Source organism: Budorcas taxicolor, chromosome 17 (genome assembly GCF_023091745.1).
Source record: "Budorcas taxicolor isolate Tak-1 chromosome 17, Takin1.1, whole genome shotgun sequence".
NCBI lineage: Eukaryota > Metazoa > Chordata > Mammalia > Artiodactyla > Bovidae > Budorcas > Budorcas taxicolor.
In genome coordinates, this window is record NC_068926.1 from 63,992,263 (window position 1) to 64,016,380 (window position 24,118).

Consider the following 24,118-nt stretch of genomic DNA (forward strand, 5'->3'; position numbering starts at 1 on the left):
CCTCTAGTATTTTTTTTTCAAGTGTTCTGTTGGTTGAGCTCTATCCTTTTGAACTGTGGGAAAACTATGAGTTTTCCATCCTGTCCACATCGTTGCTGATGGCAGTTTTGTTTTCTGCTTGTCTTTTTCCCAAGGAGATGATAGAAAGTGACATCTCATCCATGATGTCAGGAATTATTCGAAACTCAGGGCAAAATCACCACCCCTCTCCACAGGAATACAGGTGAGGGCTTCGACAATAACAAATGACATCTTTTTGAATTGTTTCAAGTGTTTATGCACTGGCTATGGTTTCTGAAACTGCCCAAGAACTACGGTTACATTCAGTTCTGTGATTTTGCAGGCGAACTAGAAGATCTTGGTCTCAAAGGTGGTGTCTCTCTGAGGGTGTGTGACTCGTGGCCTGGGGGCAGTGGAGCCATGGAAAGCCTGCAGGCTCTAGTCCCCCCCTGGGTGAGAGACTGGGCATCGGGGTGGATGTTGAGATGACAATAGCAGTTATGGCTTCTCCTCCAGTGAGCTTAACAGGCCTCCAGGAAATGCCCCCCAGGAAAGGAGAAAGAGCTTGTTCAAGGTCATCAGTGAAGGGAGGGAGGAGGAGAAAAAAATGAATCTTCAGCCTCTCCCCCGTGAGCCACTGAAGGCCTGCCTGCCCTGGTTCCCAGTGCCCTGCCCCCAAGACAAGCACCATGTGTCCCTGGGTGGAGGGGGCACGGCCCAGATGAGGGAGTGGGGACAGGACAGAGGCTGGCCCGAGAAGAGCAGGCTGTCACCTCAGATCAGCCCTGTTTACCCAGGGGCTGTCTGGCCTCCTGGGGCTGCTGCAACTCACCAGCGGTGCCTCTGGGGAAGACCGCAGACCCCCATTAGAGGCTGACTGCTTCCAGAAGGCTGTGGATCTGGAGACTGCCTTCAGAGACCTGAATGAGGCCATGCATTCAAACAAGGGTTTGCTGAGAGGCTGCTGTGGGTGAGGCTGGAAGCCTAGATATGTGCCAGGTACATAGAAGTTTGTGGGCACCTACTGTATGCCCAGCTTGAGGAGCTGCTCTGATGAACCCCCATCATACAGGTGGGGAAACCAAGGCTCAGAAAAGTGGAATGCTTTCCCCAAGATCCCACAACCAAAGACCTCTGGGCTTCCTGTGCTGAAAGGTTTTAAACCCTGGCAGGTGGACTGGGGGCGACACTAGAGTCAGGAGCTTGGCTCTGGGGTCAGAATCCCAGCTTCTCTGGTTGTGTGGACCTCTCTGAGCCTCAGTTTCCCCCTCCATCAAGTGGGGACAGAAACGGTACCCACTGCATAGAGTCGTTAGATTGAAAGAAATTTCGTCTCTGTCACTTGCCTGCTATATGATCTTGGGGAAATCTTGGAGGGTTCAGCCTTTCCTTTTCATAGGGATTCAGGGATGTTTTCTTACGTTAAACAGCATAAACAGAAGGCAGAATAACAAAATAACAACAACAACAACAATAATAATAGCTGACAGTTTCTTAACGCTTTAGTACCTGCCTGCCTGCCTGTGCCACAACCACCCTATGAAACGAGCACTGTTGCGCCCATTTGGCAGATGAGAAAACCAAGGCTCAGATTAAATGACTTAACAAGATGATGCAGCTAGTTACAGGGACAGTGGGGACTCAAACCCTCACCCAGAGGGTACCACGGCCACCACTCCCATGCCCCACTGGTGAAGAGCACGGGGGGCTGGAACAGAGCAAGTTGCTCCACCACCTCACGGCTGTGCGACCCTGGACAAGTCACTGCCCCTCTCTGTGCCTCAGTGTCTTCATCGGAGCCAATTCGCAGGTCCTTGGGAGGAGCCTGTAGCCACACCCAGGCAGAGTGCTTTCTTGTGGAGGGGAGCTTTTGTGATTATACAGCGACTCCCCGAAGCCCACTCCCATTTCTCCGACCACTCCCATTTTTCTCCTGGGATAATAGCCCAGGAGAAGTTTATGGGCTTCCCATTCCCCCTCCCGCCTCTCCAGGGAGTGGCTCTGAGCCTGGTTCCAGCCCCCTTGCAGCCCTCCACCCAGCTGCCTGCCCTTCCATCCCCAGGGGCGGAGTTTGGCCGTTAACTCTCAATGGCTGTGCACGGCTTGGGGGGGGGGGGGGGGGGGGGCGTCGCAGCTGCCTTGTCCCCCAGGGAGCTGTCCGGAGTCAGGCTGGGCCTAGATAGCAAATTGGCAACAGCATCCCAGCCCGCCTGGGGCCAAGGGATGCAGGCAGCTCGGACCGCCTGAGCAACGGCTAACAGCTCCTGCTCAGCGTGGGTTAGCTGGTCTCCCCCTCGGCTCAACACTCTTGGAAATCCACTCTCTTCAGGGTAGCAGGAGACCCTGAGAGGTATTAAGCACTTCCTGTGTGCTAACTCCTTATTCTAGAGATCAGGTCCAACAACTTCCTTTTACAGGTTGGAAAACAGGCCCAGAGAAGCCAGAGGAGGCAGGGTGCTGATTCTTGGAACTTCAGGTTCTCCCGGGACCATGCGGCCCAGCGGTTATCATCACAGAGCCTTATATGGGGTGTTGACTCCCCAGACCCTCCCCTAAGAAAGGAGGTGACTTTGGGCAAAAGTCTTGCCCTCTCTGAACAGTGGTTTTCTCATTGGCAAATCAGTTGCCAGGCACACGGGAGATATTTTATAAATATGCCTTAGGGGGAGAGATGAATGGATAAGTATCACATGAGAAATAGCACATCCAGAGAAACTCAGGGAAGTTGCATGCGCAAGTGATGACAAAATCCTGTCCTGTGGACCAGGGCAAGCAGACATCACCTGCCTTTCCTCTTAAGCCTCCCACTGCATGGAGTGTGGGGGATGGTTCACCCTCATTCCAGAATGGCTGCACTCATTGGCTGTAACCTCCTTGGTGGGGGCGGGGGGCTCCATCTGGCATGGGCAGTGACCATCCAAGTATCTTCACAACCTTCCACCCTCCTGGGTGTTTGGGGTGGCCAGGATGGCTCCTCAGGCTACCCGAGGGCAAGGGATGAGAGGTAACCTTCCTGGGGTGCCGTCTCCCTTCCGGGTCTTGTGTTTCCACTCCCAGAAACACGCATCCAGCCCTCGCACGCGCACCAAGTCCCAAGCCAAGTTCTAGAAAGGAGAGAGTCTCTTTTCCAAATTCCTAATCAAATCATTGCATGTTACGCTCACTCTTGGCCCGGTGGGGACTTTCTGAGCTTGCTACAATGGCATTTGATTTTCTTCTTCCTGTAAACGGTTACAGAAGATCTTACAAAAGATGTGTTCGCTAAATAAACGGCTCCATGAAATGCTAATCCCTTTTGTGTAAAGGTTGGGTTGGAGACAAGAACAGTTAGTAATTATGTAACAATCTCTTACTAACCACATCTCCAGAAGGCAGGTAAAACCTCCTGGTTATAATCATAGTGGGCAGACGGACGGACGGACAGACAGATGTGCCTCTGCCCCACTCCCCACAGAGACAATATTTTCTGGGCAAACCCCTCCTAGTAACAATGAAAGGCCAGAGGAGAAAACAGTGAAATGTGGTTTGAGTAGCTGCCTTGTACCCTTTCTTAGAAGTTATCTGATCTTATCTTCATAGTTATCCTCTGTGGTGGGAATTCTTATTCCATTTCACAGGTGGGAAAACTGAGGCACAGAGGCCTGAAGTGACTTGCCTAAGGTCACACAGCTACAAAGGGACTGAGACATGATTCAAACCTCAAACATCTGTTCCTTCCACTGCACAATTGCTGTATGAACTCTAAGAGTCTCCAAGATAGGAAGTAAAGGGTTAAATGTGGGCTCTGGACTGAGAGAGAGCTGGTTGGATGGCATCACCGACACAATGGACATGAGTTTGGGTAAACTCCCGGAGGTGGTGATGGACAGGGAGGCCTGGCGTGCTGCAGTCCATGTGGTCACAAAGAGTCAGACATGACTGAGAGACTGAACTGAACTAGACTGGACTGAGAAGGCAGGGGTAGATAATAGGGTTAAAATAAATCAGTGAGCTCAGGAATCTATGCCAGGGTAGATGCTAGCAGCAGTAGTCATTCCAGGGGATGGAAGGACTAGGAGATACTGAGCTGGGCTGGGAGTGCTTCCTCAGGGGAGGTGGTGTCTAAGCTGAGCAGGAAATGGGTAGAAATTGGGGAATGTTAGATGTGTTGGAGCTGAACTGGGTTGAACTTGGGATAGATCCCTCTTCCTTTTGCTACTCCAGCAGGTATGGAATAAATGCCACAGGGTGCCAGGTCCTTTGCTGGGTGCTGACCACAAAAGAGGGCCTCTCTGTTCTTGCCCTCCTAGAGTGGGAAGACTGGAAACATGTATAAGTGAATAACTCATGGCAAAATGCTAAATATTCCTGACACGACACTGCAAGGACCACCAGGGATGGGGGTGATGAGGGAGGAGCTCTCAAAGGAGGGACCAGTTAGGCTGTGGTCAGAAGCACAAGAAAGCGCTAGCTGTGAGTGAGTGCATGGAACAGCATTCCCAGGAGAGGGAACAGCATGTGCAAACAGAACATGGAATGTTTGGGGAACCTGAAAGATGAGCAGGTTGGCTAGAGCAAAGGGGAGAGGCGAGGAGATGGCCAAGGGTCAGATCACGGCAAGGAGCTTGAGTCTTACTACGCTAATGGATTTTAAGGACAGTGACAAGTTCTGATGTCCCTTGTAAAAGGCTGCTCTGAATGCTGGGTATGCCATCCACCCCTTCTGCAAACGTGTGCCTAGCCCTGGAGCCAACCACCGCGCTGGACCCTGCAGTGATCAGCCTACCCTGAGCCCGGAAGCAAGCTGGGCCCTTCCATCACCTCTGTTCTGTGCATGAGAAACCTGAGGACCAAAGGCAGTGAGTCGCCTGCACAAGGACCCCCCTTCCATTAGGAGCAGGGCCAGGACTGGGGTCCAGGTCTCCTGGGGCTGATCCACCCCAGGCCCCGCTTTCCGGGCTCATCTTCCATCCCTCCAAAGGATCAAGGGTCATAGCTAATTGATGAAGGATGTTGTTCATCAGTGTTTCCAGCATGGCCCCCTGGCCAGTGCAGAACAGTGGCCAGGGAGTCCAAGGCTCTCTCTCTTTGCCCAGGGCTACCACATGGCCCCTGACCAGCGGCCCCAGCAGCATGGAGGCACCTTGCAGCCCAATCCTTCTAAAAATAACATGAATAGGGTTTGCCCTTCCTGCCTACAACTCGATATAGCTCAGCCATGCTGGCAGAGTATCCAAGTGAAGAGGCTCCAGGGTGGGTGGTGTAAATCCCAGCTCTTTTGCTGACATGCTGTGCAGCTGAGGGGTAACTCCACCTCTCTCTGGGCCTCAATCATCCCATCTGCGGAATGGGTATTGTAAGCAGCCATTCCACGGGCTGGCAGGAGACGAGGGAGTTACAGACCTGAGTGGACTGGCAGGAAGGCGGGCATGCCAGGGAGTAGGCCTCTCCTCCTTTGCATCCCTAGGTCGATTAGAAAGTTCTTTGCTTGGACAGAGGGAATTCTGTCTGCCTGCCAGAACAGGGCCTGGCAAGTAGTTGTTCAGGAGGCATTTGTGGAGTGAATCGGATGCTTCCTGAGTCAGATCCTCTGCTGTGTCCCTCCCCATGGAGCCTGCTTCATGCTGAGTCCATACCCTGCTGAGGACGTGTACGCTGATCTGAACTGCTAGCACGTCACACATATTGATGTGTGCTCTGGGGTGTCCCACCTGAACTACATTTAGTCCTTACAAACCCCTATGAGATGGGTACAGGTGTTAGCACCCCCATTTTGCAGATGAGCAAACTGAGGCTCAGAGAGGCAGATGACTGCAGACAAATCTCATAGCTATTAAGGACTGGGTGGGGTTTAAAACCAAGCCTGGTGGACCCCAGAGCCTCCACTCACAACCAACTACACAGAAGTGCTACAAAAAGAAGCTCAGGAGCGCTGGGCCCAGGTTTTCTAGGTGCGGTGAGTGCAGAAGATAGCCTTGCAGAGGGCCCACCCCCTTCTGATAAGCCCAGAGGCTTCAGAGGAAAAGGCATGATGGCACACGTGGAACACGTATAAAGTGATAGGCGCAGAGAACGCACTTGAAGAACGGCAGCCCTGCTATTGCACGGGGGCTTCCTCAGGGGCTCAGCGGTGAAGAATCCACTTGCAACGCAGGAGACGCGGGTTCCATCCCTGGGTCGGGAAGATCCCCTGGAGCAGGGAATGGCAACCCACTCTGGTATTCTTGCCAGGAAAACCCCATGGACAGAGGAGCCTGGCGGTCGCAGTCCATGGGGTCTCAGAGTCAGACACAACGGAGCACTGAACACGCACGCATGCGCTATTGCACTGAAAATAGGCTGTTTTGACACTGAGTTTCCCAGGGTACCACCTGGCTCCTAACCAGGGTCCGCCCCCTCTCAGATGCTCCAGGCCGTGACCCCCTCGGAATGGGTCGGCACCCTTCAGCATCCCACTCGCCGGCAGAGCTGGGCGGCCCACCTCTATAGTCCTCCAGGCCCTGCAGGCTGTGTGTCCCAGTGTGCCCCACGGAGATGCGAGAGGCTCAACTCCAACATTCCAGATGGGGAGACTGAGGCCCCCGGAGGGACAGGCGGGAGGTGCGGGGCAGGTACCTGGGGCCATTGCCAGGAGGTGGCTGAGGCCAGCTCACTGGGCTTGGCCTCATCTTTCCTGTCTCTGAAAGGGAGTGATGGTGCTCCCTGGGGTGTGTATGTATTTTAAGAAGATGAGTGGGGCTGAGCTTTGAGAAGGAAGATTCCCCCCTGAGTGGGTGGAGAGCTGTGGGGGAATCCTTTCATTCAAAAGGGGACTCTGCAGTGCTACCTAGGTCGTCTTCTTTTTGACCCGAAACTTTCCATTCACTAATGAGGATCCCCTGCTGGTGACAAATTTCCCCCACTGGGTCTGAGAAGGATGCATTGCCAGGGGTCCCCTTTGGAGCCCCCGAGCTAATAGTTTAACCTACTTTTTCTGCAGAAAACTAGATGCTTCATCTGATCTGATGCTTAGATGAACTCTCAATGTGTTCTTGACAGCCCGCTTAGGGTCGGTGCTATTATTATTATTCACATTTTACACACAGGGAAACTGAGTCCCAGGGAAGGTGATGGTCATGCAGTCAGGAAGTTGTTCAGGCCGGCCTGTCTTGGGGTTCACACTTGCTTCTAACCTTGGGGTGCTACTCCACCTTAGAGTCCTAGGGCCGGTGGGACTCTGAGGGAACTATATGTGTTTATATATGTGTGTGTATATATATATATATATATATATACACATATATATATATGTGTATATATATATATATATATAAAGCCAGTAATGCTTTATAGATGGGGGAACTGGACGTGTGGGAATTACCTGAGCATAAGTGGGTGGGTTAACTGCTGTCATCCCCCAAAAGTAACAGTGAAAGTCACTCAGTCGTGTCCAGCTGGAATTCTCCAGGCTTTTCCCTTCTCTGGGGGATCTTCCCAACCCTGCAATTGAACCCAGGTCTCCCACATGGCAGGCAGATTCTTTACCAGTTGAGCCACAAGGGAAGCCCAAGAATACTGGAGTGGGTGGCCTGTTCCTTCTCCAGCAGATCTTCCCGAACCAGGGATCGAACCAGGGGTCTCCTGCATTGGAGGCAGATTCTTTACCAACTGAGCTATCAGGGAAGCCACATCCCCTGAAAGCCTGGCTCAATGGCAGCCCTGCGGTGGGGACACAAGAATGATGGGTGGGTGAGTGTGGGGGAGGGAAACGAGTCTGTAGGAGATGGGGGCAGGGGGGCAGTGACCTGGATGCTGGGTCAGAGAAAGAAGGGACTGCAGGAAGCTGGTAGAGGTTTCGCAAGAGCCTCTCCTGGGCTCTTGGCCTCTGTCAGTTTCACCCCACTCCGCAGGGGAGGGAACGGAGGCTCAGGAGGTGCGGAAGCACGCCTGATGTCAGCAGACAGGAACAGCGGGGCCAGGACTTCATCACAGGGCCCCTCAGACCCAGGGACAGAGAGCCACACCGAGAAGACAGAGACGCTGGTGAGGAGAGGGAGAGAGTTGGAGCAGAGGGACGGGGTGAGACAGGATGGGGGTGGGGGATTGGGGGGAGCAGATGGAAGGAGCTGCATCTTTGCAGTTTCATGCTCCTCACGGCCTTCACTGGAGGTGACCCCAGGTGGGCAGGCATCAGTGACATGGTGACCCGGGGTTGGGGGAGTGCTCTCCTCCTCACCCAAAGACACAGAGGGACCCCAGGGCAATGGGGCTGGGCTTGCCTCTTCCTTTGCTTTGCAAATGTCCATCATTTTCCAGCAGACGAGAAACCCATTCAAGAGACTGGCACAGGCTCACACACACACTCACTTGTGGCAATAACCCCAAACCCTCGCAGATGGCAGGATGGTTCACAAGCCACTTCACCTCCACACTGACATGCCAGTCCTGGGCGCAGTATGAGACACTGCAGCTCTGTTTATCATTTGTGCCCATTTTACAGGTGGGGAAACTGAGGCTGGGGAATTCAGTGCCTTTCCGAGGGCCTGTGGCTCAGAAGCCATAGTGGTTCCTGAACCACAAAGTCTTTCTCTTGTCACAACTGCCATGGATCCCCTGGTTGAGGCCATTTAACATGACGTTCTCTAGGACAGAGCAGGAAGTAGGCCCCTGGGGACACCTCAAATGAGGAAACTCAAGGCACAGGTGAGGGGGAGGTTTTGGGGGTCTTCACACGGCACCATGGAGAGGGGGGCAGAGGAGGGTGGAGAGAAGGAAACAGAGATGCTCAGGGCCCCGGGCCAGGCAGTGGGGATGGGACACTCCCATTTAGGCCCCAGAGCATCACCTCCGGGTTCCTGTGGCCCACGGTGAAGAGGTGCCTGGAGCCAAGTGAGCCAGGGTCAGCAGGACGTGAGCCAGGCTTCAGGGCTGGCAGGCTCCAGCACAGCTCCAGGCAGCCACAGCCATCACAGGAGACTGGCAGGGCCACGTGCCAGGCACAGGGAGGCTGGCATTCTGGCCTGGCTGGGAGGGAAGACCAGACAACCTCTGGGATGCTGGAGATAGCAAGGGAAGCAGGGTCTGGCTGTCCACCCCCAGAATGAGCGGTAAGCCCCCGAGGAGCGAGGGCGGGGGTCAGACCTACACTGGAAGTTGAACACACACTGTCTCACTTGGTGCCCTCAGCAGCCCAGGGAGAAAGCGGTCTGTTCCTCTCCCGTTTTCCAGATGAGAAAATGAAGACTCAGGGACCTCAAGTGACTTGTTCAAGGTCACACAGACAGGGGATCATAAGGACTCGAACCCAGATCTCTCCAGTCAAAGCCTGAGCTGTGTGAAGCCCCTGCCACACCCTCTCAGGGCTGTCCCCCACCCCTGACCCCCTAGAGCTCAGGGAGGCACTATTACCCAGCTTCCAGGGCCCCACAGCCCCAGTGTGAGACTCCAGGGACTGGGCTGAGCCTTAGATTCTGCAGTGGAACCAGCTCCTGGGTGACGCTGGTCCACACGGCCCCCGCTGAGAGCCCCTGACTCAGGGTCGGGGCATCTCCCCCAGAGGACAGGGCTTCTCTGCCTGTGGTGCCACAGGTACAGACCACAGTGCAGCAGACAGACCGGGGGTTGAGTCTTGGCCATGATTTTGCTTTCACCGGTCTGGCCTCAGTTTTCCCATCTGTAAAGTGGGGCTGCCTGCCCCCTGTCCCTGTCCCGAGGCTGTTGCAAGGGCTCGAGGAGGCAGAGGACAGCTAAACTGCTGGACGGGACAGTCACTGTCCTGTCATCCAGGTTCTCTGGATCGGTGGCTTGGGGTCAACCTGTTTGACTGGCCAAGCAGGCATTGAAGTAGCTCCACTGTGTGCTGAGACCTGGGGTGATGGGGACTGGGGGCCAGCCCTCCGTGAGCCGAGAGGCAGAATCTGGGCAAAGAGATGGCCGGGCAGGACACACCCACCCAGGGTGCAGACGAGGTCTCTGAGCTTGGGGTCTAGGTTGCAAAGACTTCCTGGAGGAGAAGGTGCTCCCTGGCTGGAAGGGCCCGCACAGTGAGCCCGGAGTCCCTGCCCTAGTCCTTTCCTGGACGATGACATTGGGAGCAAACTGCCTCCTTTCTCTCTGTCTCAGTCTCCATGTGGGTAAAGTGAGGGGCAGGAATGTGGCATGAAGAAGCCAGAACACAGGATTTGAAGTGAGCCTCCAGGGGTGGGCATAGTTGGGTTGGGGAGAGAGAGCTGAAAGGGCTTTCCTGTCCTAGAGGTGGGACTGTGCTCCCGTGTAGGAGCAGAGTGGTGCCAGGGGCAGGATGGACGCCAGGCCGCTGCAGGGCTGGGGGGGGGAGGGTGGGGGTGTGCGTGCTGCTCTGGGGGCCAGGGAAGCCTGACGGGGCTCTCAAGCAGCAAGAAAGATTGATCAGATGAGCACCATTAACTCAGCCTCTACCACCTGTACAGCTGTGATTCTCACTCTGGGGGAAAGAAACTCAGAGCATCTGCGAGCTCGGGGCCTTAGCTTCTCCATCTGTAAAATGGGCCTGTCAAAGGACACAAGCAGCACTCAGTAAATGGAAGCCGCTAGTGGTAGCAGCAGCAGGGGCAGGTCTATGTGACCCCAGAGCCCAAAGCTTTGATAGACTTTCAGACTCCTGTGGTGGTTTAGTCCCTAAATCGTGTCTGACTCTTGCGACCCCATGGACTGTAGCCCAACAGGCTCCTCTGTCCATGGGATTCTCCAGGCAAGAATACTGGAGTGTAACTGGAGTATTACTGGAGAATAATCCAGTATTTCCTTCTCCAAGGGGATCCTCCCGACCCAGGAATCGAACCTGGGTCTCCTGCCTTGCAGGTAGATTCTTTACCTATTACACTACGAGGGAAGTCCAGAGGACCTGGCTAATATTATCATTAATATTAATATTAAAGACAGCAAAGTCAGACATGGTTCCAAGTCTTTTCATGCAACAGTACATTTAATCCTGACCATCCTGTGTGATAGGAAATATTGCTGTTGCTAAGTCGTCTCTGGCTCTTTGCGACCCCATGGACTGTAGCCCCCCAGGCTCCTCTGTCCATGGGATTCTTCAGGCAAGAATACTGGAGTGGGTGGCCATTTCCTTCTCCAGAGGATCTTCCCAACCCAGGGAGCAAATCCTCATCTCCTCTCCTGGCAGGTGGATTCTTTACCACTGAGCCACCAGGGAAGTCCGACAGGAACTATTATTTAGCCCAACTTTGTAGATCAAAAAAACTGGGGCTCAGAGAGGTTAAGTCAGTGGCCCAAGGTAAGTGTGTAAGACCAGGATTAGAACCCAGAGTCCAAGCTCTCAAATAACATATCACCTAACAGATTCAACTGCCTCCAGACATCCTGCCCCATGGTGATGCCCAGGACCCTGGTGTCTTTACAAACCCCATGCCACCATTCAGGGGTCTCTGGTGGGGCCCCCACCTTGAGAAACCTGCACCAGGGCTTCGCCTCCATTCCTCCTTGGAGCAGGAGGAGGCAAGGACGATGCCAGGCAGAGCCCAAGGGCACTGGGGAGCCATAGCTGGTTACTGAGCAGGGGTGGGGCTCCCGCCACCAGAGGCCGGAAGGTCGGCCAGCCCCGGGGCGAGGAGGGAACTTGGGTGGGCGTCACATCAAGCCCTCAGCCTCACCCCGTGGTCTCCATGGGCCCGAGGGGACAGATGGCATCACCCAGGCCTGGCCCGTGGCTGTCACTCATCCAGATGAGTTATGAGCAGGTCGAATGGGCGGCAGCCAGGGGGGTGGGGGGGGCTGTAAAAACAATTGCAGGGAGACCCCAGGACAATGGGAGCCACGTGCCATGGGGGCAACAGTCGTTTGTCACACAATGGACCTCCAGGGGACAGCAGCCGGGCCAACTGCTGCCACCGACACGGACTGGCTGAGTTTTCAAATCGTTTCCAGGCTGTGTTTTCCTACGAGGCAGCCAATCGCCAGGGCGGCCGGGCGGTCACCTGATGCTAGCTTGGTGGGCTGAGGGCCCAGGCCCTGTGACAACCGAGCAACGGTGCCATGGCAACGCTAACTGTGGCCCTAAAACACAAGGGAGCGAGAGGGATGGAGAGCCGCTTGAGGGGCCATGCAGACGGCGGAGGGGGTGGAGGCTGACGCCCCAGCTGGGCCCACGGTCCTGTGCACGAGGAAACCCCAGGCTCCACACCCCCCACTCTCTCTCTGAGGTCCCAGGACACCTACTTTTGAAACTTGGAGCTTAAAATTGGGACAGTGGGCCTCGGGTCAACAGACCAGAAAGTGCCTGGCCTGTGGGGTGGCAGGTGTGGTGGGGCTGGCATGGGCTCCTGGCCGGTTTGCAAACACACTACATTATAACACAGACAGGATGGTGCTGTGAGGCCCCCAGGGCCCTAGAGGTGTGGGGTGAGCACTTGAAGGACACTGGGGAGCCATGGTTATCCCAAAATTGGGGGTACTGGGCCTGGTATCCTTGATGGGCACTCTTTCTTTGCATAGAAAGAAATGTTTTTGCTCTGGTGTTGGGTTAGTTGTGGGGGGCATGTATCCTAACTGGAAGCTCCAGGGGCTGCCTGGGGTCATGGTGAGGAATTCAGGCTGGGGTTCCAGCCCTACCACTTCCTGTTCCAGGTTGGCCTTGGGTGAGTGACTTGGGGCAATCAGCCTCAGTTTGCCCATCTGTGAAATGGGAATAATAACACCTGCCTCATCAGGTGACTGGGGGTGTCCTCTGTGTTGCTACCTGGGAAGGACTTGATACGGTGCCTGGCACATAATAAGTGCTCAACAAACACTAGTGTTTATCATTTGGGGATAGGGATTGAGTAAGATGTGTCTAGCAAATAAATAAAGGAAAGGTTTGAGGATGTGCAATCTGGCTGCTAAAGAGGGCTCCCTAGGGATGGGCAGATTGGAGGATGAGGTGGCCTGGGGGAGGTGAGAAGCTTTTGGGGTGATACCAGAGGTGGAGGAGCCCCCAGGAGCTGGCCTGAGCTCCCCGCCCCTGCCCGAGTTCCTGCCCCTCCCTGCAGGCTCCTGGCCACCACCTGCGATGATGACCTTCCCGGGGACCTGCAGTCGCTGTCGTGGCTCACGGCCGTGGATGTGCCGAGGCTGCAGCAGATGGCGAGTGGCCGTGTGAACCTGGGCGGCCCCAGTGTACCACACGTGCACCCAGGTAGGCACAGGGGTGGGGTGAGGCGGGGTGGCAGGAGGGTGGGGTGGGACTGGGAGATGGGGAAAGGCAACGCCCAGTGCTTCCGTGAACCAGGGGGTGGCCGTGGCCAGGTCAGTCTCTCTTTCTCCAGGCCTCAGTTTCTGCCTCTATAAAATGGGACTAATTCTACCTTCCCCAGAGGGATGTGCTTTGCTCTTTTGCTCATCATGGTGTGCCAGGCCCTGTGTGAGCTCAGGTTTCAGCAAAGAATAAAGACAGCCCCACCCCTCCCCGCAGGGACATCTAGAGCACTCAGCAGATGACCACCTCTGGGAGCTAATGCAGCCCATGGCTTGTTTTTGTATGGCCTTTGTGTTAAGAATACTTTTACATTTTTCAAAGGTTATAAACCACAGACAAGACGGATCACGTGGCTGGCAAAAGCCTAAAATATTTGCTGTCTGACCCTTTACAGAAGTTCAGTTCCTTTACTCCTTTAGAAGTACTTTGGGTTGGAGGCAGTGGGGGAGAGAGAAATTTGGAGTTTGGGACTAACATATACACACTACTATATGTAAAATAGATAAACAGCAAGGATCTAGTGTATAACACAGGGAACTATACTCAGTCCTAAAGAAGGGCGATGCTCAAGAATGTTCAAACTACCGCATGATTGTATGCATTTTACATGCCTGCAAGGTAATGCTCAAAATCCTTCAAGCTGGGCCTCAACAGTACACAAACCAAGAACTTCCAGATGTACAAGCTGGATTTAGAAAAGGCAAAGGAACCAAAGATCAAATTACCAGCATCTGTTGCATCATAAAAAAAGCAAGGGAATTCCAGAAAAATATTTGCTGCTTCATTGACTACATTAAAGCCTTTGACTGTGTGGATCACAACAAACTGGAAAATTCTTAAAGAGTTGGGAATATCAGACCACCTTACCTGTCTCCTGAGAAACCTGTATTCAGGTCAAGAAGCAACCGTTAGAACTGGACATGGAACAATGGACTCGTTCAAAATTGGGAAAGGAGTACATCAGGGCTGTATATTGTAATCCTACTTATTTAACTTATATGAAGAGTACATCATGTGAAATGCTGGGCTGGATGAAGCACATGCTGGAATTAAGATTGCCAGGAGAAATATCAATAACCTCAGATGTGCAGATGACACCACCCTTATGGCAGAAAGCAAAGAGGAAGTAAAGAGCCTCTTGATGAAGGTGAAAGAGGAGGGTGAAAAAGCTGACTTAAAACTCAACATTCAGAAAACTGAGATCATGGCATCTGGTCCCATCACTTCATGGCAAATAGATGGAGAAACAATGAAAACAGTGAGAGATTTTATTTTCTTGGGCTCCAAAATCACTGCAGATGGTAACTGTAGCCATGAAATTAAAAGACACTTGGTCCTGGGAAGAAAAGCTATGACGAACCTAGACAGTATATTAAAAAGTAGAGACATCACTTTGCCAACAAAAGTCTGTATAGTCAAAGCTATGGTTTTTCCAGTAGTCATGTACAGATGTGAGAGTTGGACCATAAGGAAGGCTGATCACCAAAGAATTGATGCTTTTGAAGTGTGGTGCTAGAGAAGACTTTTGAGAGTCCCTTGGATTGCAAGGAGATCCAACCAGTCCATCCTAAAGGAAATCAGTCCTGAATATTCATTGGAAGGACTGATGCTGAAGTTGAAGCTCCAATACTTTGGCCACCTGATTTGAAGAACTGATTCATTAGAAAAGACCCTGATGCTGGGAAAGATTGAAGGCAGGAGGAGAAGGGGATGACAGAGGATGACATGGTTGGGTGACATCACCGACTCAGTGGACATGAGCTTCAACAAACTCTGGGAGATAGTGAAGGAGAGGGAAGCCTGGCGTGCTGCAGTCCATGGGGTCGCAAAGAGTCAGACATGACTGAGCAACTAAACAATTATAAGAGAAAAGAATCTGGAAAAGATTTTCAGATTATATATAAAAAGTTTATATATAAATATAAATATATATATGTATACATATATATGCTCCTCTGTCCATGGAATTTTCCAAGCAATAGTACTGGAGTGGATTGCCATTTCCTTCTCCAGGCGATCTTCCCGACCCAGGGATTGAACCGCGGTCTCCCACATTGTAGACAGATGCTTAACCGTCTGAGCCACCAGGGAAGTCCCTTTATCTATATCTATATATATAGATATATATATAAACTAAATCACTTTGCTGTATACCTGAAACGAACCTGAAACTAACCCAACATTGTAAATTAACTATAGTTCAACTTTTTTTTTTTTATGTGAACCATTTTTCAGTCTTTATTGAATTTGTTCCAATATTGCTTCCATTTCATGCTTTGACTTTTTGGTGTTTGGCGGCCAAACAGCAAAACATAAAATGGAAGTAATATTGTGGGATCTTACCACATGGGATCTTAGCTGCCTGACCAGGGATCAAACTCACACCCGATGCATTGGAAGGCAAAGTCTTAACCACTGGATTATCAGGAAAGTCCCAGAAGTTACTATCAGTCTTAAGCCAGAAAAAAACCTTAGAAGAATGTGATTTAATATTAATGTTATTCAAGGTGATGCTGAGTTTACTTCTCCATGGCAGATACTTCAATTTTTTTAAATGGTTACCACAAAAAATTTTTTTAAGTACTTTGACTTCTTTAAAGAAAGTATCACAGGTAATTCCCTGGTGGTCCAGTGGCTACAAGACTCTGAGCTTCCAATGCAGGGGCCCTGGGTTCGATCCCTGGTCAGGGAACAAGATCCCATATGCAAGCTGCAACTAAAGATCCTGTGTGCCACAGTGAAGAAGATCCTGTGTGCTGCAACTGAGGCCCAGCATAGCCAAATAAATAAACAAATAAATAAATATTTGTTTAAAAAGTACTGAGGACAAGGCCCAGCACACAGTTGATACTCAACAAACGGCAGCCTGTTTGCAGTCATAGCAAGTGGATTAAATGTTTAGGAACACAGAAAGTGTGTCATAAGAAGAAAAAAAATCAACAAAAACAATCACTGCAGTACATTAAAAGGACCCATAGTTAAAAACTTATCCCCTAGGAGTATTTCTTTCACCAAATTGTTCTTGGCCGAAACGTCAGTAGCAGGAGTCAGCACAGTTTTTCTGTAATGCGCCAGTAAATATTTTAGACCCTGTGAGCCAGATGGTCTCTGTTGAAACATTTCAACTTTGTCACTGCTGTGCAAGACCAGCCATACATAATATGTAAATGAATGGCTGTAGCTGTGTGCCAATAAAACTTTATTTACAAAAACAAGTTGTGGGCCAATTTGGTCTGGTGGCCAATAGTTTCTCGATCCCTGATCTAGAACCCTGAGGGGACAGCTATGTGACCTTGGGCAGATGGCTTTGCCTCTGAACTTCTTTCCTGACCTACAGTGAAAAGATAATAGAACTGCCTTCATGGGGTGTTAGAGGACTCAATGCAGAAAGTACGTTGCACACAGTAGGCATTCAGTGGATGGGAACTGTGAAGTAAGGAAGCCCCTTTGTTTGCTGCATCATGGCACATCTCCTGCATGCCTGTCACTATGCGAGGTGTTGGCAGCACTGAGTTATATAAAATGTGGTCCCAGCTCTCAGGGAACTAACGGTCTGGTCAGAGATGGAAGGACAAAGTAGACAGACCAAAGCACAAAGGATGAGCCCAGGTGGTAGCCAGAGCTCAAAGGAGAGCTGAAGGCCCCAGGGCAGGATCATTGAACATCAGCTTTGCTTGATCGGCAGTGTCTACCTAAAGTCAGGCTGGGGCAGTGAGACTCTGTGATAGATTAGCAATGCCTGTCACAGGCCCAGCACAGGAAAAGGGGGTACATCTGCTATTCCTGGGCTGATCCTTACCACTATCATCCAGAGACATGGTTTGCCAAGCACCTGTTATGTGCTGAGCCCCAAGGGTAGGAGACGGCTTCATTCTCTGGAGGCGCCCAGGGGTGGGGCTGTCCCTGTCCACAGCCACCGTTCCCCCAGCCCAGGCATCGCTGCGCTTCCCTTTTCCAGGTGCCTTGGCCAGGGCGGCTGACTTGCACATGGCAGCCACCCCAGGCCACCTGCTCCAAGGCCCACCTGCCATGGCCCCCCAAGGCATGCTGTGTCCGAGTCCCCTGACCAACCACGGAGCCAGTGTAAGTGCCACCACGTGGGTCGGGGAGCAAGGGAGGTGTCCTACAGGGCTGGGGTCGCCCTCGACCCTCCATCTCCTTCTCTCCCGGCCCCAGCAAATGAACCAGTTCGCTGTGGGGGGCCAGCCCTCGTCCAGCCTGCAGAACCCACCACAGCTGTACTCTGCCGCCTCGCAACCTCAGTTCCCGCTCCCCCCAGGTGTCCAGCAGGTACTGGGGGCTGGTGGAGGGGCCTGGCCTCAGAAGCAGACACTCCTGACTTGGGCTGGCTAGGGACTGCTCTGAGCCTCAGTTTCCCCACCTGGAACATGGGAAGAACATTCTTCACCATGTCATGGGGTTGTTCATTTGATTTCTACCCAAAACCCTGTGCTGGGTGGAGACAAGATGGTCTGGTCTGCCAGGGCTATAAACCCTGCGTCTTCAAGATGGGGGAGTGGCGGGGTGATCGTGAGTGACTGATGCTCTCTCTCACCATCTCTCTCCCTGCCACCCTTCTTCACTCCCCACCCCTGATGGGAAGTGCGCTCCTGTGGGCCTGTATGGCTCCCCATTTGGGGCACGGCCTCCCTACCCCCAGCCCCGCATGGCTGTGCATTCATCCCAGGAACTGCACCCCAAACACTATCCCAAGCCCATCTATTCCTACAGGTGAGGTTCTGGGGGGCTGGGACGGTGGGGGACTCAGGGAAGAGAAGGGTGAGGGCTGTCTCGAGGGCACCTCAGAGAGCTGGGTGTGGTGGCCTAGGCTTCCCAGGGGAAGGTTTTGGGAAGTGGGACCCCTTCTCAGGATGGATCATCACGTGGTCAGTCAGTTCCCAGGGCTGAGAATCCACTCCAGACCCTGAGCCCAGTGCTCCACTCTGTCATTCACAAGCTGGCTGTGTGACCTTGGGGAAGAGGCTTGGCCTCTCTGAGCTTCAGTTCCCTCTGATGCAGAAAGGCATCAAATAATAGTATTAGGTACTTCACAAGATTTGGGGAAGGCAGTTAAACAGCTCAGTTAATGTCTAAAGGCCCATTAATGATGAGAAAGGGGTAAAAGGAGGAAAAGACAAGGTTTCTAAAATCGTTACCAATAGCTGAGCTCAAGGTCAAGGGCAGAGGGTGGCAAAGACATAGAGCCGTGAAAAGGTATTTAGAGCTAACATTGTGAGCGTCTAGGGGCTGGTACCAGCGGGGTTACGCAGGGCCAACTTCCTGGCAGAGGGGACCTTGGGCTGTCAGCTTGAGATGGCTTCACATCTGGCCTGCCCCACATTTTGCCTCCAGCTGTCTGATCGCCATGGCCCTGAAGAATAGCAAGACAGGAAGCCTGCCCGTGAGCGAGATCTATAGCTTCATGAAGGAGCACTTCCCCTACTTCAAGGTGAGGGGCCTCAGAGGGGGGTGGCTAGAGTGGCTCTGGTCTCTCCCTGGCACTGCTAGAACCTGGGCCAAACTAAGCCACCCTTTTAGTCCCCTAGTCATGTCCAAAGACACCTGCAATGTGCACTCACACAGACATGGGCCAAGAAATCCAGAAAGAGAAGGGGGCATTTGAGCTGGGCCCTTGACGGATGAATAGGAGTTCACCAGGCATCTCAGGGGGCAAAGGCTAGAGGATCAATCTAGCTATTCAGCACAGACTCGGTAAAACATAATGATGCAAACACAGAGAAACTGTGGGTAAAATGAAGAGGGTGTGAGGTGCATTGCAATGTCTGGTTACCTTACAGTAAAGTATGAGCACTTAAAATGATAGGCATTTAATACACTTGACAAATTATCCACATATTAGCATCATCTCACTTGCTTGTCTCCTGAGTAGGAGAAAAAGAACAGATCTGGAAGCCTTGGGCCTTGTCCTTGTGTCTTAACCATTGCCCAGAGCTGAAGTACAGGTGCCCCTTTAATCAGAGCATGGACCCTCCTGTTTGCCACAGTTCTCACTGCTCCCTCTCGTCTTCCCAACTCAAGGTTAAGCACTGGACGCTGTCCCTCCTATTCCCCTAGGCCCGAGTCTGAGATTGCCCCTAGGGAGACAGGATTAGAGAGGGGTCCCTGAAGAGAGGTCTCCCATGGGCCCGTTTCTCCCCTCAGACAGCTCCTGACGGCTGGAAGAACTCTGTGAGGCACAACCTGTCCCTGAACAAGTGCTTTGAGAAGGTGGAGAACAAGATGAGCGGCTCCTCGCGCAAGGGATGCCTGTGGGCCCTGAACCTGGCCCGCATCGACAAGATGGAGGAGGAGATGCAGAAGTGGAAAAGGAAGGACCTGGCTGCCATCCACCGGAGCATGGCCAACCCCGGTGAGGCCCCGGCGCCCCACCACACACCCGCGCGCACGCACACACACTCATACACGAGCTTGCACCCTGCCCATCCTGCAATGAGTATAGAATCTAACAACCCCAGTGTCTCCCACGGACATGCCACGCAAAACCACCATGGGAAAGCAAGGCTTCCTTACCTTTCTTACCATACTGGAACAGACTCTCAAAAGTAATAAAACAGTAACACCCAGTGTGGGCTGCGATGTGGAAAAATCAGCACTGTCATGTACAACTGGTGGGAATGTAAAGTGTGAAACTTTCCCAGGGCAAAGTAATATCAAGAAACTTTGCAAATTTGGTCCCCAGTTTGGTTCCTTTATTCTACTTTTGGCAGTTTGTGCTGGAGAAATAAAAGATTTTAGTAAAAAGTTTATGAACAAAGTTATCCATCATGAAGTGATTTCTGATGGTAAAAAACTGAAAGCAATCTAGCCATCCTACAGTAGGAGATTAAATAGGATATAGTATTATACCATGCAAGTATTAGTATTCCAAAAATATTTCTGTCTCAAAAAGAAATGTTCCCAATATGATAAATGAAGAAGCAGGTTATGAATCAATATACATAATGTGCTGCTGCTGCTGCTCAGTCGCTTCAGTCGTGTCCGACTCTGTGCGACCCCAGAGACAGCAGCCCATGAGGCTCCCCCGTCCCTGGGATTCTCCAGGCAAGAACACTGGAATGGGTTGCCATTTCCTTCTCCAATGCATGAAAGTGAAAAGTAAAAGTGAAGTCGTGTCCGATTCTTAGCAACCCCATGGACTGCGGCCCACCAGCCTCCTCTGTCCATGGGATTTTCCAGGCAAGAGCACTGGAGTGGGGTGCCATTGCCTTCTCCGATACATAGTCACATTCTAACATGCATATATAGCCACACCCATTTGTGTGTCAGTTAATGTATATCTATATAGATACATAGGTATACACTGAGACTAGAAGAAATATATAAAAATCTTTACTGTGGAGAGACCACTGATAATTTTTATATTCTTCACATGTTTCTCTATTTCCCAAACTGTCTACCCTGTTCATGAGTTACTTTAGATTAAAAAAAAAATCACACCTTTTTTTTTTTTTTAATTAAGAGATGTGAAGCTGGGGATATACGAGTGACGTGTGAATAGAGAGAGTGACCTGGGAGGCTAATGCCACCCAGCCTTTGGAATATTCGGGTTGGCCCTGTGGAGAGCATCACACTTGAAGTTTGGGTGTGAAGGGGGATGGGAGTCTAGCTCAGAGATGAACAATTCAATAAGTTGATCAGGACATAGCAGGACCCAGTAGGCTCTTGGCTGCGAGCTCTGGGGTCTGGTTTGATATCCAGGGCTCGTCCTGACACCTATTTCGTGTGACATCTTGGGCAGGCCATTTCACCTTCTAGATTCTAAGTGTCCTCATTTCTAAAATGTGTGCAACCCTAGTGGTCTGGTCTCAGAACTGCTGCAGTCAATGAGACACAAGCCAACAACTAAAAATAATTTTGAGTAACTTCCATCTTATTTCTGTTGAAGAGCATCGAGGGAGGAGGATCCAATTTTCAGTCCACAGCAATGCTTCATGTCTCTGGCTAGGGCCCCCTGTATGTTTATAACTTTTGTCCCGGTCTCGTGGGATTTGTAATCTCTGCCTTATTTCCCTCTTGTAGGCCTGTTATGAGGTTTTAGTGAAGTCCTAGAGTTACAGGATTATTCTATAAAGCACTGTCCCCATGAGGGGAGCCAGTGTTATCTGAGACCCGTCTCATTGTTCCAAGTCCCTATGTCGTTTGTGATTTCATTCCATTTCCATGACCCTGTGTAGAGTGCATGAGGCCATCTCGAAAAGACTGACATCCTGAGAGTCCAAGAGGCTTGCTAAAATCACACAGCTGATAACACTTTTGAATCCAGGCCTGGGCTGGGGACCTAGGAGCTGTAGGGTGGCTTCTGATGAATGACCTCTCCCACTTGCCTGCAGAGGAGCTGGACAAGCTGATCTCGGACCGGCCGGAAAGCTGCCGACGCCCTGGCAAGCCAGGGGAGCCTGAGGCCCCGGTGCTGACCCATGCCACCACGGCGGCCGTGGCCCACAGCTGCCTGGCCATCTCCCAGCTCCCACCCCAGCCGCTGATGACCCTGTCCCTGCCGTCGGTCCCCCTGCACCACCAGGCACAGCCCCAGGCACATCTGGTGCCGGACTCTCCTGCCCCAGCCCAGACCCCACCTCTGCACGCCCTGCCAGACCTGAGCCCCAGCCCCCTCCCCCACCCCACCATGGGAAGGGCGCCTGTGGATTTCATCAACATCAGCACCGACATGAACACCGAGGTGGATGCCCTGGACCCCAGCATCATGGACTTTGCTCTGCAGGGTGAGGTCGGAGGAAGGGGGTGAGGGGAACAGAAGGGAAGGGAGGGACTGGGGAGGGGGCAGCCAGAAAGACTGGGGGAAAGGAGAGCCGTCGGCATTTACCCCACAGCTCATTCCTTCAACAAACACCTCCCAAGCGCCTAATCCTAGTGAATCACAGCAGGCATTTAGTTAGTGCCTACAGTATACCAGGCCTTGTACCAAGCACTTCAGAGGCATCATCTCATCTCAGCCTGCGACAGTCTTGGAGGCCACTGCTATTTCACACTCCCATTCCACCACTAAGAAAACTTAGACCAAGAGAAATAAAGTCCCATTTCTTCATTCAGACCTCATTCGGCCTGAGGCCGCCTGGCTATATGTGGCAGAACTGGCATTTCAACCCAGCCTTCTCTGACCCCACGTTGTCAATCAGAAACTGCGTACACTTGCATGTGCCAGCCTCATGCCAGGTCATGCTCTGACCCACATGGTCACCCTCAGTACACAGGGAATGAACGAATGAATGAACAAGGCAAGTTCAGATTCAACGAAGCCTCATAAACCAGCCAGGCACTGGCTACTATGAGCCTGCCAAGGGCCGAGAAATCCCCTGCCCTTCCAGGAGTTGCATGTCTAGTGAGGGAACGGGACAAGTTAGCAGGTGAGTTAGTTAGCAGGTGAGTTAGTTAGCAAATGACTAACTAGGTCAGATATAGCTGTGAAATGGGTATGTTTGAACTGCCCTGCTTCTCCCCAAGATTACTGTGCAGTTAAAAGGAAATCATGCTTTTGTCCCCTGACTTTGACCACGATGGTGCCACTTAACGCATGCCGAGTGCTTCCCACTCACCCCCTAGTTTAAGCCTTGCAGTCCCAGGAGGTGGGTTCTCTGATCATCTCACTTCCTCCAGAGGAGCCCAAGGCTCCGAGACGGTGGTGATTTTCCCGAGTACGCCTGGGATGGGAGGGGAGGACCAGGGCTGAACGCCGGCTCCACCCTACTGTCCTGTGATGTCGAGAGTTTAAGGCCCACATGTGGTCTTTGCTGCGTCTCTAGGATAGAATTCAAACTCCTGTCCTTTTGACATAAACGCTCTTGTCTTTGGAAGGGAACCTCTGGGAGGAGATCAAGGATGAAGGCTTCAGCCTGGACACGCTGGGGCCCTTCGGAGACTCCCCGCTGGGCTGTGAGCTGGGGGCCTCGGGCCTGACTCCCGTCTCTGGTGGCAGTGACCAGTCCTTCCCAGACCTTCAGGTGACCGGTCTCTACGCTGCCTACTCGACCCCAGACAGTGTGGCCACGTCAGCCACCACCTCCTCCTCTCAGTACCTGGGCGCCCCGGGGAACAAGCCGATAGCCCTGCTTTGAGCTGACCGCCTCGCCTGCCCCAGAACGTGGCCCTGGAAGGATGCTCATGGAGCCAGGTGTTGCCGGAAGAAAGGCCCCCTACCCTCCCACAGGCCTCTGAACTGTGGCTGCTGGCTGACCTTGCCTGACCTCCAGGGGAAGTTTCTGGGCCCTCCTCAAGTCAGCAGGACAGAGGAGAGTGGACAAGGCCCCCGTGATGCTCCTCCGAGGCTCGAGATGTGAGGCCTGGCCGAGCTGAGAACAAGGTCTCTCCAGTCTGCCTCCCAGCTGATTTGTGAATGACCTGCAGCCTGCTTTGGGACGGGTATGCCACGGAAACACTCCGATGGGAAGGCTTTTAATTTATTCTTCTGGGATGAAACACCTGCCTCAGTCTCCAGCGGACAGGCCCCGAGGCCGGGGTGGGCTGGCAGACTGTCCAGCCTTCATGGACCGGAGCAGGCTGAACTCTGAACCGGACACCTGCCCCGCTGGCCGGCAGGCCCCCTTCCTCGCAGTCTGTTAGGGTTTCACAGGCAGATTCCCGAGCCACACCGGGCACTGTGACCCTATGTACCTTTATTTATATTTATTGGAGCCCATCCACGCCACCTCTTCAAACCCCGCCCGTGGCCCCTGGAATGAGATTCCGTGGTCCCTCCCTGCACCCCTAAATGATCCGTACATCACATCTCCAACTGACTCTTAAGCCCTCTGCAGTCTTAGGCTGCTTTTTTAGAACAAGCAAGCACTTTCAATACAGTGAAACATCCTATTTTTTTAAAATTAGAGACTGGATATTTTCCTAATGCTTAGTCATGATTCAAACCTCTTGAAATGTGCACCTAAGAAGGGA

The 24,118-nt window shown here is 52.4% G+C and overlaps 1 protein-coding gene across 1 annotated transcript; it reads left to right on the top strand.

The window, feature by feature from the left end:
• The first annotated feature begins 137 nt into the window (after nucleotides 1–137).
• Nucleotides 138–23,283, top strand: FOXN4 (forkhead box N4). The gene is made up of 9 exons (XM_052655111.1): nucleotides 138–223; nucleotides 12,984–13,129; nucleotides 17,148–17,272; nucleotides 17,366–17,479; nucleotides 17,793–17,920; nucleotides 18,542–18,638; nucleotides 19,352–19,559; nucleotides 21,541–21,933; nucleotides 23,024–23,283. Exons 1-9 carry the CDS (start codon nucleotides 138–140, stop codon nucleotides 23,281–23,283), a joined length of 1,557 nt encoding a protein of 518 aa, XP_052511071.1.
• Nucleotides 23,284–24,118: the final 835 nt, after the last annotated feature.

Coding starts and splice junctions, on each gene's coding strand:
- FOXN4 (XM_052655111.1), top strand. CDS start 138: ATGATAGAAAGTGACATCTCATCCATGATGTCAGGAATTATTCGAAAC. Junction 17,273..17,365: donor TGACCAACCACGGAGCCAGT/GTAAGTGCCACC, acceptor TCCCGGCCCCAG/CAAATGAACCAGTTCGCTGT. Junction 17,480..17,792: donor TCCCCCCAGGTGTCCAGCAG/GTACTGGGGGCT, acceptor CCTGATGGGAAG/TGCGCTCCTGTGGGCCTGTA.